Consider the following 17,253-nt stretch of genomic DNA (forward strand, 5'->3'; position numbering starts at 1 on the left):
GATACTTCTCTGCCAACCTCCTGGGACGAAAGGCAAAGAATGACTGGGGGATGGGGGAAGTGGGAGGGGTATTTAAGCTTTTAGCTGGGGTGTCTTTGCCTCCGTCTGGTGGCCAGGTTCTGAATTCCCAAAAGTAATGAATGTAGCTGTGGACTCTTTCCGTTTATGAAGAATAGACTGGTTTTCATGCTAATGGACGGCTGTTCCTCTCCACCAACACGGCTGAGAGTTGCCAGTGAACAACAGTCTCACTATAGGAATAATTTGAAAACAACAATTCATTACAATTGTTTTCAATACTAATAAAACCTGTTAAGCGTGGAGGATACCAGTGGGTTGTCTTCTACTTTACAGCACCGTACATTATAATTGTCATTGGGTATCGGACTTGTGGTGACATTGTGTGCAATGACATCATGCGAAATCCACAACAGAAGTACTTTCTCATTCCACAACATATGACCACCTAATCAGAAAAAGGGGATTCTACTCTATACAATGAGCGGTTATCTATCCCTCTAATATGCAAGTGATTACCAGCAGCACAAACCACCAGGGAGATGTTGGAGAGTATGATGGGGCTAAAAGGAAACCCCTGTCTCCCCATTTATAATAGCTAGAACAAGTGACCCATAATTTGCAAAAAGGAAACAGAGGAAGCCCCTTGAAATGAGGGGTTTACCTGTCCCTCCATGATGTGGGTACTCACCTGCTCTCCAGAACACCAGGGAGTTGTTATGGAAAGGGGTAACCCAGAGCCCGTATCTCTCTCTGTGCTACTGTTATAGCAGCATAATACACACCACGTAGAAAGAGATGACTTCCATCTTAAAATAAGGGGTCATATGTCCCTCTAGCATGGCATCAGGGAACTCCAGAAGGTGCCAGAGAGATTTCATAAAAAGGTGCGAGGGACTTTATCACAGCCATTATCTCTCCCCATGGAAAACAGAAAGAAGCACTTTTGGAAACAGATAAGCCCCCTTCTTCCACTGAGAGGACTCATACAACTGCAATTAGTAGGTAATTGCTATACATTTGACAAAAACAAAAATAATGAGTTTACTAGGTGACTTATTAGGGAGCTCTGCTATCTAAAAAAGGGACCCTGTGCCTTTATACCATATCAGCAACTCTCATATTTGCATTAAAATGTGTCATATGACCTTTGAAAGAGAATAGACCACCTTTCAATTAACGGGTTACCTTGCCAGGTTGCTACCATCACTATGGCAGGTGTTCACCTAAAAGAATCATATGGGGGGAGGAGGAGCTTGCCAGCAAAGAGAGTAGCAGCACTTCTGTTTAGCTCTGCATAGAAAGTGACAAATAACACTGGTTTTACGCCTTTTCTGGCGGAATATCACCCTAAAAAGCCCTCTAGATGATAGATGCACTCAGAGATTATCTGATGTAACTTTGGAGTGGATCCCTGCCGATTTCGGGTATACCCGCAAACAAGAACCAGCAGATTTCTAGGAAAGGCCGCCGCTGCGGCCTACTCCGGATCCTCCGGTCATGAAAAGAGGATCAAAGAAGCGAGTGACCCACCCAATTACAGGGATGCAACAGAGAAGGACCACAAGAGACTACTAATGGTGAGATTAAACGCATTTATTGACAGCAACCAGTTTTAAACACTCCGGGGCCTATCTCCCATTACGTAACAGGAGGACATTAGCTGCACACGTTCAGATAGCTAACCTTACACTTTGGGACACTTTGCTGCTGAAATACCACTTTTTTGGGGTTTATAAGGCCACTTGAAGGACCCACACTATACTTTAGCAGGACGGCCAGTGGCGGGAAAGGAGGCCATCTTATCTTGCAGCCTTTGCTATAGAACAGCAATCTCTTAAATAGTGCAGCCTTCATTTACTCAGTTGGTTTTCAAACAAGCTGCAGATAACTGAGAGCCTATATTGCTGTTTATTTTTCTCCTTGTCCAAATAATTTGAAGCTATCAAAACACACGACTGTGTGAAGCAGAAACTGCTGACCCCCAATCTGGTTTTACACATTAAATCTGACACAGAACAGCCGGAGCCCTAGAAGTCTCATCTGAGCAGCAATAAATTAATACCAGCACGGTACTATTCTCTCCCTTTTCCTGCCATCCTCTGTGGTGGTGGGTCATATCCTGCAGCCCTTTTTCCGTGATCGTCCTGTGAGGACAGTGCCCCCTGGGGAGTAGAGATAGGCCGGGAGCGGGGTGAATTCTTAGAGGCGGTGTGACTAAAGTCTAATAATATGCTGAACTCTTAGCTGCTGACCTTATGCTGTGCAAGTGTGGACGGATACCCTGCTAGCCTGTTAACATGAGACACACTTTCTTAATAATCAGGTTCCTAAATATTGGTCCAGACACTTTCAACAACACTACCATGCCACAGCCTCTACCAAAAAAAGAGGAGTGTCCATCTTGATTCACTCGGCCCTTAACTTTGAATCTATAATCACAGATGAGGAGGGAAGATATTTAATAGTTAAAGGTCAAATTCATAACACAGACATAGTATTCTGCAATGTATACGCACCTAATACAAAACAGACAGAATTCTTTGCCCATATATCATATCTTCTAACTCAGTGGTCCCAAAATAGGATCATAGTAGCTGGAGATTTTAACATTAATTTGTCTCCGATCCAGACACCCAACCGAGAGACTTTGTCACATAAGAAACAGCAACACAATCGGGACATAAAACACATTCAGGAACACCTGGCGTCCCACACTCTTATAGATACCTGGCAGGCCTTATATGGAACTACAAACGACACTACCTATTATTCTGCTGCACAAAAATCTTATACAAGAATTGATTATATCTATACCAGCCAAATCTTTCACCCGATCCTACTATCCTCTGAGATTCACCCCTGCGTGTGGTCTGACCACTCTATACTGATGTTAGCATTAGATGGGGTACAAGATCATAAACGGGAAAAATCGTGGTCTTATGACCCGCAATACTTTAAGCAGCCCCTAGCACAGGACCATATCCTAAAATATCTTAAAGAATACTGGGACATAAATGTAGATACCACCTCCAACCCTTTATATACATGGGCGGCTCATAAAGCATATCTAAGGGGAATGTTAATGCAAGGGAAAGCGGCACATATCAGACAACTTCGAAAACAGATATCTACACTCCACCAAGAGATAGCCACTTTAGAGAAGTCACACAGAATTACACATAATGAGACTACTTTGAGAACCTTACAGACAAAAAGAACCACATTAGCTAACTTACTGACTACCAATGCAACTAAAACACTACATAAACTAAAAGTACAATATTTCATATTTGCCAATAAACCAGACAGATATCTGGCGCATAAATTACAGGAGAGAAATAGGGTCATGGCTATTCCCTCTTTACAGTTAGCTAATGGAGATACAACAGCATCTCCTCAGGAGATAGTAGATGAGTTTGCAAGATACTATGGCCAACTTTATGATGGACACAAAGCTGAACACTCACCAGCCATTGAAAAAGACACACATAACTTTAAGTGATGCACGGCTCTCAGTTATCTCAGACGAGGATAAAAATATCTTAAATGCCCCCTGTATCTCCAATAGAGGCTATACAGGTTATAAAAGAATTGAAAGTGGAAAAGGCAGCGGGACCAGACGGCTTCCCAGGAGATTATTATAAGTTATTTCGTACAACACTATTGGCTCATCTCACAAAATTTTGTAATCATTCCTTAGAGGGCCGGGAAATACCGCAGGAATTACTAGGGGCTAAAATCGTGGTCATTCCTAAAGCAGGGAAAAATCCCAAACTTTGCGCCAGTTATCGCCCTATATCGCTCATAAACCAGGATCTAAAGATATTCACCAAAATATTGGCCAATCGCTTAAAAACTATATTACCCTCACTTATCCATCCGGACCAGGTGGGTTTTGTAGCAAACAGAGAGGCCCCGGATAACATAAGAAGAATGATAAATATCATAGAACATCTGGGAAGAGAGGAAACACCTTCTCTGAACCTATCTTTGGATGCAGAGAAGGCGTTTGATAGAGTAGATTGGGGCTACATGTTGATGGTACTGCGGCATATGGGGTTTAATGGTCCCTTTATTAAAGCAATCCAAGCGATTTATTCTAGCCCCACTGCACAGGTAGTATCGGCAGGATATAGGTCTTTGCCTTTTCCCATAAGGAATGCCCTCTGTCTCCCCTGATATTTGCTCTCTGCATAGAGCCCCTAGCAGCTAGAATAAGACTGTCTCCAGACATTACAGGGGCCACAATAGCTAACCACGAATACAAGCTCACCCTCTTTGCGGATGATATTTTGGTTACAGTTACGAAACCCCTGTTGTCTCTCCCGAATTTATACAACCTTCTCGATAAATATTCACAGATATCGGGATATAAAATCAATCTTGAGAAATGTGAGGCATTACCAATAGCTTTACCCCCTCATACAAAGAAAACCATAGAGCTTAATTTTGAGTTTAAATGGGGGAAACACTCACTTAGATACCTGGGGATCCAGCTGTCAGCTCAATATCACCCACAATATAAATATAATTACATGCCGTTATTTAAAACTATAAGAAAAGACCTCCAGAGTTGGAAGAGACATACCTTTTCTTGGTATGGCCGACTTTCCGCAGTCAAAATGAATGTTTTCCCACGTTTACTTTACCTATTCCGCACACTGCCTATACCAATTAAGATTCTGGAACTGTCTACATTACAAAAGGAACTAATAGCCTATGTTAGGTGTAGCAAAAAAGCAAGAATCCCTTCAGTGGTTTTGACACAACATAAAACTTTAGGGGGGGGGGGGGGGGTGGGTGTCCCAAACCTAATTGACTACTACAAGGCAGACAGAATTTCACAAACATTTCTAATGGGGAGGAGACTAGAGGACATTATCTGGCCCAAAATAGAAGCAGGGATAGAGGGACTACCACATGCAGACGACGTGTTATGGAATGACCAAACAAACAATACACATATATTTAGATCACCAATTTATGCATCCACCAAACAAGTTAAAAAATGGATAGCAGACCACCACAACATACTACCTCCGAGATCAGTGATGATTCCACTCAGGAAAATTATGCCTCAAGAGCTTCATACCTCTATAGATAAATGGGCCAATAAAGGGCTGTATCGGGTGGCGGACGCCTTACTTAATAACACACTGATGACCTACACTCAGATTCAAGATAAACTGACCCCGATGAAGATAAGGTGGTTTCAATAGATACATGTGTCCACCTCCATCCGTAAATACATGGGCAGTGCTAGGGCCTCTTCCCCCACAACACTGGAAAGTATATACTCACAAACCTCTAGACCTAAACATACAATCTCTATACTATATATAGCTATACAGAAAGACCACAATGCCCCTAAAACAACTCTGATGCGCAGGTGGGAAGATGACATTAATGTTACTTATGATAGACATACATGGGAGAATATATTTAGCTCCATGGGAAGAGGGTTCAACAGTGCAGATTTACGTGAAAATACCCTCAAGATTGCATTTCGCTGGTATCTAACACCAAATATTACCTCTCACATGTCACAGGCGGCATCCAATCTATGCTACAGGGGATGTGGGAATATAGGCACCTTTAGACATATATGGTGGGACTGTGAGAGTAAAACAGATATGGCATTCCCTTTCCACTTTACTTAGCTCGATCCTAGAGGGAGAGATAGAGCTTGATATTTCTCAAGCTTTATTACACACAGGTTTTAAAAAAATATAATAAAGAAATTAATGCCTTTATTAGAATTTTATGCACGACCACAAGAATAGCAATAGCATACCACTGGAAAACGGGGGTACCAACATGGATGGAGGTGAGAAATAAAATAAATAACATGCTTAGAATGTACGAGTCTGCCTCATGGATCATGAATACCAGAGAGTCATTTGAGGTGGTGTGGTTCTATTGGGTCCTGAATAACTCCACTACCACTTGATTTGGGTGTTGGATCGATAGAAAACATATACAATAGCAGCGGTGTGTTGGCTCGAGAGGAACTAAGTAGCTTCTACAGAACAATTTCTAAATGCTTCTTTCTTTTGTAAAATGAGATACATGATAGTGTTGCTTATTACTTTGATGTGAGTACAAAACCTGTCCCCCCCCTACTACTTTTGAAGTTTATTTTTTTTTTTATTTTTTTTTTTGTCTTTATCTCTTTGATTTATAGATATGTGTCCAATCCTGCCCATATGTTATTTAATTTTAACCTTTTTTGAAACCTCAGGGCAACTCCCTTCCCTTTCTTTTTTTTTGTCTTTCCCTTTTTCTACGTTATATTGAGAGGCATTCATATGAACATGTGATACAAGCTACCCCCCACTTACTGAGGTTTTGATGTATTTGCCTTATGTAACAGTTCACTTGTTGTTATATTCATGTTGGAAAAAACTTAATAAAAATATTTAAACATAAAAGAATCATATGCAAGAAAAATACACCACTACAAAAAAAAAAAAAAAAAAATATAATAATTTTAAAGCAGCATTCCTCTTTCAAATGAGTGGTCCCTGACCATGACCAAACCCACAGCACTGGTTCTATTTTGAACAGGGGGTCTGCCAACAATAAAACAGGCCTATTCATTCTCCTGACCAATTATAAATCATTAGACCCCCTTCATTTAAAAGACAGGGGCCATCATTCACATAAGCAGTTTCAGATCCATATAGCTGTGAAGTGTCTTTCCTCCAATTGTGTGTTATACAAGAATGTCTTGAAGCACTATGGAACAAGCATCCACACATTAGTAGGCCTCTCATGAAAAGAAGAAACAAAAAAAGTTCAACAAAGGATAGCAAAATAAAGAGATACAACTTGAAACTAGATGTAAAAGTTAAATTAATAAATGCATCTGTTTTAGAGACGTTTTAATAAACTCATGATTCCGGTAGGGCATGCAATTTTAAACAACTTTCCAATTAACTTATATCCTCAAATTTGCTTTGTTCTCTTGGTATTCTTTGTTGAAAGCTAAATCTAGGTAGGCTCATAGGCTAATTTCTAAGACCTTGATAGACCCCTCTTATCTCAGTGCATTTTGACAGTTTAACAGTGCTAGTTCATGTGTGTCATAGGTAACATTGTGCTCACACCCGTGGAGTTATTTATGTGTAAGCACTGATTGGCTAAAATGCAAGTCTGTCAAAAGAACTGAGATAAGGGGGCAGTCTGAAAAGGCTTAGATACAAGGTAATCACAAAAGGTAAAAAAAAATTATTAATATAACAGCATTCTTTATGCAAAACTGTGGAATGGGTAATAAAGGATTATTAATCTTTTCAAACAATAACACATTTCAAGTAGAAACTGTCCCTTTAAGTGTTTTATTTAAAAATGTACTTTCAGAACACAAGCACTGCACACCAGTGACGACAACTCACCTTTTTCCAGAGAGCTTCTCCATTTGCGGCTCCAGTCACTCAGCTGCTGTGCATAGCTTTTCTCTATTTTAGCACGCTCTCTAAAGCAGCTAACAAGGTCGTTGCACAACCGATTCCCATCCTCAATCCGTTTAACAGAACGACGATAATTACCGGCCTACAACAGAGGTACGTAGAGCTTAATTGCCTATATTTACTATGCTTGTGTAAATATCATATTACAAAGTATTTAAAGCATACAAAGTCTTGAGGAATCCATGTTCCTGGTCTTACTTGCAGGGCCTATTAAAGGCTTCGCTAAGGTCAAATATGACTCGCTGACAATTTCATGATGGCTACAGTATGCACTCCACAGCTCCAAAGCCACGGGTTTGCAGAGGGAATTTACAGGAATAGCAAATAAACATTTTTATACTATAATTAATTCAATATCGGATGTTGGTAAAGTTGCCAGCTGTCCATCGCAAACATACTGGACAATTTCTAAGTGACCGGGCACGATGGCAGGTAGAGGTCACACAATGCTTCCCCCTAAAAGCCCCCCACTCTTGATCCAACCGCGTATATTTTTCACCCCATGGCTGCCAGTAGCATTCAAATCAACAATTGTATATCTTCTGCTGCTGAATTGACCCCTTTTGGCTGTAACTTATTAGTTCTTTCTGCTCCAAATTTGTAATGCATTAAGGCATAGTAGGCTTTTACATTTAACTAAAACACTTAGGGGCGATTTATCATCGATGTCTGCATTTATCATTGCACAAGCAGTTCTTCCTTGTGCAAAGCCGCCCCCTGCAGAGTTGCGGCCAATCAGGTGTCAATCATCCCGATCGTATAGGATCGGGCGGATTGATGTCTGCAGCCTCAGAGCAGGCGGACCAGTTATGGAGCAGCAGTCTTTAGACCGCTGTTTCTGGCGAGCCTCAAGGCTCGCGCAGAAACAGGGGCATTAATCATTCGGACCCATGGACTTGGACACTTGATCATTCGGCCCCATGGACTGAAAGTGTCCAGTAGTTTTAAGATTTCACTGGACAGCCTACAAAAACACTGGAATGTCCAGTTGACTACTGGACACCTGGCAACCATAGATGTTGGATATAAGGGTCTAGTTTAATGAATTTTGTGACGTAACTGGCTGCAATATTTTGTGCAGCATCCGAGTTCAAGCCAAGAGGACCAATAAAATGTCTCTTTACAAAAGCTCTGAGATTAGTCAACATTACAAATGTGGAGGCTCTATTCTGCCTTGAACCATTTGAAATTTTTGGGAGCACCATGAACCCAGATCACTTAAAATTTATTTTCTCTATCCCCTAAGAGCAACCCCGATTCAAATATTTATAAACACTACACATTAGTGAAATGTGTTCAGAAAATCTCTTTATGCACGTGATCTTCACTACAGATACATACAATGATACATGCTTAAAGGGATATTAAACCCATTTTTTTCTTTAATGGTTCAGATAGAGCATGTAATTTTAAGCAACTTTCTAATTTTCTCCTATCATCAATATTTCTTTGGTCTCTTGCTATCTTTATTTAAAAAGCAGGAATTTAAAGTTTAGGAGCCAGCCCATTTTAGGTTTGGCACTCTGGATAGTGATTGCTTATTGGTGGCAACATTTAGCAAACTAATAAGCAAGCATAACCCAGGTTCTGAACCAAAAATGGGCAGGCTCTTAAGCTTTACATTCCTGCTTTTTAAATAAAGATAGCAAAAGAACAAAGAAAAATTGATAATAGGAGTAAATTAGAAAGTTGCATGCTCTATCTGAATCATTAAAGAAAAAAAATGTGTGTTTAGTGTCCCTTTAACCAAACTATGCAACTTTGATTTAATTATAAAATACCCCCATCTTACCATACTTGTACTTAAAAGGGTGAAAAATATAACTACTAAAATAAATTATTTAGTATAGCTTTAGAAGCACTTGAAAAGAAACCGTCTTTATAAATAAACACTTTCATACGTCTTCAATAATATATATAAACCAATAAAGGGACAATTTGCTGACAGAAGGAATTATCTTTTATGAGGATGAATATGCTGGTACTTGGCAATGAACAATGGAAGACTAGTATTGTCACAAACCCTTGTATTTTATTAAAAAAATATAATCTTAGGAGCAACTCTTTAGATACTTTGGTAAAATGGTACAATTGGCCAGTGCTTTTTTTTTGTGTTTTTTCCTAGCAGAAGGCAACAGCTCTCCCCAAACAACTAGTTCCATCCCTCTCTTAAAAGGGGAAACATTGGGGAAAGCAGTTGCTTCAGAGTGGCAGGACCACTTTGATTTAAAAAAAAAAAAAAAAACTAATAGAAATCATCAGCTAGGGAGTGGACGGGCACATTCACAAGACAAATTTAGAAGGTCAATTTAATCTATACAAATGCAGAATTTCAAAGTTTTAAAATCCTTATTATGGCTTACTGGCCTTTGAGGATTGCGTTACTATAAAGTTTTATGCAACCTTGATTATCCCTTTAAATTTCTAACTTTTTCTCTTCGTCTTTCTTGTCTTTTTTTTTTTAATTATTTGTTCTGTATTTTTTTTTTAAAACCAGTAACAGATCAGTGAATAGGACAAGCAATGTGTTTAGGCAAATATGCATAAATAAAAAATAAAAAAAAATGTGTACACAACTACTTGGCACAATAAAGACCTACCTCCCAAAAGCTGCCCCCTGCAGCATCCCCGCTGCTGCCGTCCTCCGTCATCACCGAGGTTTTCTTGCAGCAAAGAATGGTTGCAGTTTAAACGGGCACTGAAAGAAAAGAAGGACAAATAAAGGTGAAACAGTGAGTGAATATAAGCACATTAGGACATTCCTTTCCAACACACTGGGAACTTGATCACTTTCCTTTGAAATAAGCAACCTCAGGCAAGAACTCTATATTATACATAAACTGATGGAATTGGTGCGGATGTCAAGTTAGTTTAGACCTGGTTTATATTACTCACTGTCTTACTGTTCCTCGATTTAAATACATTTTATATTTTATGCATCTATCATGCTAAAGGGACAGTAAAGTCATTAGACATTCATGATTTAGACAGAGCATACAATTTTAAACAACTTTCCAATTTACTTCTATTTAATTTCCTTCCTTCTCTTGTTATCCTTTGCTGATAAGGTTTTATCTAGGTAAGCTCAGGAGCAGCAAAGAATATAGGTTCTAGCTGCTGATTGGTGGCTGCATATATATACCGATTGTCATTGGATCAGCCATGTGCTCAGTTATAAACCAGTAGTGCATTGCTGCTCCTTCAACAAATGATACCAAGAGAATTAAACAAATTTGATAATAGAAGTAAACTGGAAAGTCGTTTAAAATTGTATGTACCAAAATCATGAAAGAAAATGTTTGGGTTTTAAATCCCTTTAATAATCTAGTTCGAAATCAAAAAGGCTCAATTGTCTAATTCCTGCAATGCTTTGGCGCCGTAGTACAATATCCCTCATGGGTAGCACATGGCAAGTGAACCAATCAAAAGTAATCAACCAAAGTCTCCAATCACCATTCATGTTCTTCTTAGAAGAAACATGGAAGCTCCCTGTCATGTAAGTAACTTATATGTTTAACCTCTTAGCAAGCGTTAAAACACATTTTGCAACATGCATTAATTTAATAACAATAGGTTTTAACAAACAAGTACTATATTTTCAGATTAGAGTATCCCTTTAAATTTTTGATCTGGGCATCTCAAATAATGATGCGTTGAGTCTCCCACACACAAGAACTTCTTTAAAGTTAATTGATAGGTGGTCCTCAGTTAATGCCTGTTTACTGTCCTGAGACACGCTAATAAGGATTTTACATATCCCCTTCTCCACATGGCTCGTTATTAAAAGCTCAGACAATCCAAGAACGGAAACTGCTCTCACTCCCAAAATAAACATTGAATGCAGGCCTAAAATATCAGCACCTGCTGCCAGCCATGAGCAGTGCCTGAGGGATCTGAGACCTTTGCGTAGAAGGTCCATAAGACCTTTTGTATACAATATATAGGACCAGCCTGGACAAAGATCACCTTACAGGGTGCTATTAATCCTTGGTTTATATAGAAAGGAAGCATTAAAAAAAAAAAAAAAAAAAAAAAAAAGTACATGATAGTCCAGATTAAAGTTTCATGATTTAGATTGAGTCCAATTGTTGAAGACTTTTCAGTTTAATTTTACTATCAAATTTACTTTGTCTTCTTGGTATTCTATGTTGAAATATAGCTTCTTTCAATGAAAGCCGATTAATGTTAGATAAATAGAAGTGTTAGTAACAATGTTTTATCTGACATATACACTTTCCTGAGCCTGAACCATTATTAGCAACGTTTCAAGAAGAATACCAAGAGAATAAAGCAAATTTGATAATAGAAGTAAATTAGAAGTTTTTAAAAGTGCATGCTCCATCTGAATTATGAAACGTTAATTTTGGATTCCAAGTCCCTTTAAGAAAAACAACATATTGGTGTCTATCATACTTGCAGTCATATAAAGCGTCAGTTTTATTACTATAGAGACTATATGAAATCAAATTATCTTCCAAGTATTAAGGCCAAGGGTTTCCTAGAGTAGCTTCATGGTCTAAGCACAAACCATAAGGGTTTTATCTGAGTTACATAGAGGAGCCTCATAGCTAAGAGACAACATTTACACATGTATTTCAATCCTGGGATTATAAAGATGTGTCATGATTTAGTAAAATATTGGGCAGTCTAATGAATCCTCAGTCTAAGTAACTGATTCAGTTCTATGTAACCACGACATAAAGAGGTCTACACATCCTGATGATATGGTTGGTGGGGGAGACTGATCTCTGAACACTTTCTCTTAGAACAAAGTCTAGCGATCCTTGAGTTTAGAAAGGGTTAATTCTACTTCGCACAAGGGTCTAGCTATCCTAGAGTTACCAATATTGACCTTCTAGTAAAAACACAAACTTAGGATTGTATAAGGAAAACTGCACGACTGATAAACCTCTTCATATACAGGTTTACCAGCGTAAAGGTAACAAAAGCATGTATGACCTAAAACTACATCCTGAAGGGTCTGGGGTTATGTATGAATAAGTAATTATGGTCAAGGACAACTAGATACAGGATTTAAAGTACATTACTCATGAAATTAAATGTGTTGTCATTCCATCAAAAATAGGACATATACTTGTACAGATATTTTTACTTGATCTGATGCAAGAGACCTGACAAAGTTCGATGAAAAAAAAAAAGACGCAGTAGATACAGCATGGAGATCATGAAAGAAGAAAACCTCCTGCAGGTGTCACTAACCCATATATGGCGTCTGACATGGGGATATATATATATATATATATATATATATATATCTCTCTATTATAGATAGTACAACATCATGACAGAGCCCTCATAAAAGAATTTATTAGCCCTAGAAACAGAAAGTGAGGACTATGCACAACCTCATAGTGGGCTCATCAATTCCAGTGATCCATTCCTCATAAGAAGAAACCACCTCAAACAATGGCCATCAATTATTTTGTTATATAGAGGCTAGCTCATATGAGAACATCCCATACACAGCAAATCAATCCTAGTGTTCTGCAAGGGAGTGCCTCACTAGAGACAATATACTGGGGTATTATATAAAAAGGGACTGGATCACCTCAGTCAACTCATCTCAGGGAAGTACTTCTGACATTAAAGGATCAACAGACTGCACCATCCTTCAGAGTGCAAAGGGATCCCTAATGTACAGGCAACAGCACTATGCACACAATCTGTTGCCTAGTGTAAGGGAATCTGTACAGTACACTGCTCCCTGGCACTAATAGCACACTGCCTCCTGCTCACTAGTGCAAGGGAATCTGTACAGTGCAATGCTCCCTGGCACTAATAGCACAGCGCTCCTGCTCACTAGTGCAAAGGAATCTGTACAGTACACTGCTCCTTGGCTCCAATAGCATAGCGCCTCCTGCTCACTAGTGCAAAGGAATCTGTACAGTACACTGATCCTTGGCTCTAATAGCACAGCGCTCCTGCTCACTAGTGCAAATGAATCTGTACAGTACACTGCTCCTTGGCTCTAATAGCATAGCGCCTCCTGCTCACTAGTGCAAAGGAATCTGTACAGTATACTGATCCTTGGCTCTAATAGCATAGCGCCTCCTGCTCACTAGTGCAAAGGAATCTGTACAGTACACTGCTCCTTGGCTTTAATAGCATAGCGCCTCCTGCTCCCTAGGGCAAGGGAATCTGTACAGTACACTGCTCCCTGGCTCTAATAGCACAGCGCCTCCTGCTCCCTAGTGCAAGAGAATCTGTACAGTACACTGCTCCCTGGCACTAATAGCACACGCCTCCTGCTCACTAGTGCAAGGGAATCTGCACAGTACACTGTTCCCTGGCACTAATAGCACAGCGCTTCCTGCTCACTAGTGCAAGGGAATCTGTATAGTACACTGCTCCTGCTCACTAGTGCAAGGGCATCTGTACAGTACACTGCTCCCTGGCTCTAATAGAACAGCACTCCTGCTCACTAGTGCAAGGGAATCTGCACAGTACACTGCTCCCTGGCACTAATAGCACACCGCCTCCTGCTCACTAGTGCAAGGGAATCTGCAAAGTACACTGCTCCCTGGCACTAATAGCACGCCGCCTCCTGCTCACTAGTGCAAGGGAATCTGTATAGTGCACTGCTCCTGCTCACTAGTACAAGGGCATCTGTACAGTACACTGCTCCCTGGCTCTAATAGAACAGCACTCCTGCTCACTAGTGCAAGGGAATTTGCACAGTACACTGCTCCCTGGCTCTAATAGCATAGCGCCTTCTGCTCTCTAGTGCAAGGGAATCTGCACAGTACACTGCTCCCTGGCACTAATAGCAAACCGCTTCCTGCTCACTAGTGCAAGGGCATCTGTACAGTACACTGCTCCCTGGCTCTAATACCACAGCGCCTCCTGCTCACTAGTGCAAGGGAATCTGTACAGTACACTGTTCCATGGCTTTAATAGCACACCGCCTTCTGCTCACTAGTGCAAGGGCATCTGTACAGTACACTGCTCCCTGGCTCTAATAGCACAGCGCCTCCTGCTCACTAGTGCAAGGGAATCTGTACAGTACACTGTTCCATGGCTTTAATAGCACACCGCCTTCTGCTCACTAGTGCAAAGGATAATATATTTACCACACTAATCTCTAATGCACAGGTCAACAAGTTCATCCTGCTGTTTTCTATTTGATGACCACACAGTATTCCACTCCCTGATGCACACAGCAGACCCTCTGCTTCGTAGAACAATTCACATGCAGCACCCCAATTCCTAGTGCCAAAGACACACGTCTGCTCTATAGTGCAGATAGCACAGATATCACTTCCTAGTAAGACAGCATACTGATTCCCAGTGGATAGTAAACAAGCACACCAGATTCACCCAGAACTTCCGGACACACTACATGTAAACTGAACATCCACTGTATACTGGAAACACACACAAAATACCCAGCTGCTGAGAACAAACTCACCCCCCTGCTCTGGTGGGCACGGGAGACACGCAGACCCCTTGCTCTGGTGGGCACGGGAGACATGCAGACCCCCTTGCTCTGGTGGGCACGGGAGACATGCAGACCCCCTTGCTCTGGTGGGCACGGGAGACATGCAGACCCCCTGCTCTAATGAGCACAGGAGTCACACAGATCCCTGCTCTGGTGGGCAATGAAAGCATGCAGACCCCTTCTCTAATGGGCACAGGAGACACCCAGACCCCCTGCTCTGGTGGGCACAGAAAGCATGCAGACCCCTTCGCTAATGGGCACAGGAGACACCCAGACCCCCTGCTCTGGTGGGCACAGAAAGCATGTAGACCCCTTCTCTGAAGGGCACAGGAGGGGCACACAAAACCACATTTGTGCCTAAACACAGCAGTCTATATTTATATTACATACCTCCCAGTGAGAAGTACAGGCAGAAGGAGGAGGAGAGAGATGTAGACCTGCACAGACCTGTGTTCTCCCTGAGCTATGGCAAAAAGATGAGAAGTCAGTGGCAGCTGCAGACTCAGGACACTGACTCACATGACGTGCTACTAAATATGGAGACCCCAATATAGCCTTTCCAAAATGACGCTTTTACAACCCCCTCCCAGTGACGACACTCAGTCCCCGGGGAGTGAGATACCCCTTCATGACTAATAAAAAGAAGTCATTTTTCAAAAGTGAGGGTCAGCACACATCACAAGATTATCAGATGGATTAGAAGCAGTGAATTGCACCCACCAACTTACAGAACATGACAGATCAAAGACACAGCACTCGCACAGCATACCCATTTATTCATGGTGAATAATATTTTGCTGATCCAATAATGTAGCAATTCTACCCAGCAATCTATTACTAACCTGTTAAAGCCAGTGACCGGTACTGCACAGCAACACATTTGCCTGAATAGCCATCCACCGTTCTGCCTAGTAATACAGCAGGAGAAGAAAAGAACACTTATCACACCTGCTGAACAGACGCACACACTTGCATGTTTGCACAAGCCCTGGCGTGTCTTAATGATCCAGCATAGTAATTCCTGGGTGATCATCCTCCTATAAGTGGAACAGGGAAAGGGCTACACATTCAGACCCTAAAGGCTCATATTAAAATGCAGAATCTAAATAAGTAAATAATACAAGTTACAATTGTTAAACACATACCACACCACACTTCTATTAGCAATAAAGCTGTTAGCACATGTCAGTTTTTGCTTTAGTTACTCAAAAGACATAGCTACATTTTTATTTTAGAATCAAAGCACAGTAGTTCCCTTGCTGTACAACTCTGCCCATTACTGCCATAATCTGCAATGCTTGTCATCCCAGAATGGGACTTAATCTACTTTACATAGGTAAAGTGACTAATGCAAAAAATGGCCTGATCTAATGAAATAGACAAGTTACAAAGCATCATTTATGCTTACCTGATAAATGAATTTCTTCCATGGTGGTGAGAGTCCATGATCCATTACGCATGGGAATTGCCTTTCCTACCACTTGGAGAAGCCAGCTCTATCTACACCTATACTGGACATTTTAATTTGGCTATTTAACCCCCCCCCCCCCCCAAAAAAAAAAAAAAACCTATGTAAACATAGCCAGCAGAAGAAATTACACTCACGGGGTAAAGTGATAAACTAAGGCGATCCGATTTCCCTGTAAGCTCAGCCCATTTTAGTTGGTTGTAGTGCAAAAGAACAAACTTATTTCATACACAAAAAGAAACCCAAAAGGAGCAACTTATCAGTTTTTTTATACTATGCTGTTTGTTCACTAGAAACACTATGCGGAAATCAATATTACAGTGCGCTGTCCCTAAATAGATAAGGACTGGGTCTCAATTGCACTAAACACTCACCAGAGAAGCCAAAAATCAAAACTTGTAACCTAGGTTTTTGAAATGCTGCAAGTTATCTAAAGCAGCTATTTTAAGACGCACATCAGACAGTAATCACCACATAGCAAAAGAACAGCATACAAAAAAATTATATTTTAAAAAACTAAATTTCAAACTTTTTTTTTTTAAAAGAAAATTTGTAGTTTTCTAGTGACGCTCAACTTGCGTTTATCTTTTCTGCGTTGCTATGGACAATTAGAGGCAGGCCTAAATAAACATCTTCACATTCAAACAATCACTGCAGATAATGTAGGTAGATTAGGGTTGTGAAATTCAGCCATTCAGGGGCAGTGGAGAAACTACAATTTTAAAATTACAGGAAAAGCAAAGTTTATTAAAAAATTGTATGCGCTATCTGAATCATGAAAATAGTAAAAATGGGTTTCATATGTCTTTAATATTCTTTACCCTTGCTAAGAA

The 17,253-nt window shown here is 40.4% G+C and overlaps 1 protein-coding gene across 8 annotated transcripts in view; it reads right to left on the minus strand.

The window, feature by feature from the left end:
- Positions 1–17,253, minus strand: part of PACSIN3 (protein kinase C and casein kinase substrate in neurons 3) — a 327,454-nt gene that overhangs the window by 156,573 nt on the left and 153,628 nt on the right. For 5 of the 8 annotated variants that reach the window (XM_053720329.1, XM_053720328.1, XM_053720326.1 and 2 more), the window contains exons 1-3: positions 15,343–15,485; positions 10,094–10,191; positions 7,419–7,575 (exon numbers count right to left, since the gene is read on the minus strand). In XM_053720329.1, coding sequence (XP_053576304.1) covers positions 7,419–7,575; positions 10,094–10,144 — 208 coding nt within the window. In that variant the 5' untranslated portion in view covers positions 10,145–10,191; positions 15,343–15,485. Of the gene's footprint in view, positions 1–7,418; positions 7,576–10,093; positions 10,192–11,084; positions 11,108–15,342; positions 15,486–15,794; positions 15,932–17,253 lie in introns of those variants that run through there. The other 3 variants (XM_053720322.1, XM_053720323.1, XM_053720325.1) reach the window with 3 other exon arrangements.

Source organism: Bombina bombina, chromosome 7 (genome assembly GCF_027579735.1).
Source record: "Bombina bombina isolate aBomBom1 chromosome 7, aBomBom1.pri, whole genome shotgun sequence".
Lineage (NCBI taxonomy): Eukaryota > Metazoa > Chordata > Amphibia > Anura > Bombinatoridae > Bombina > Bombina bombina.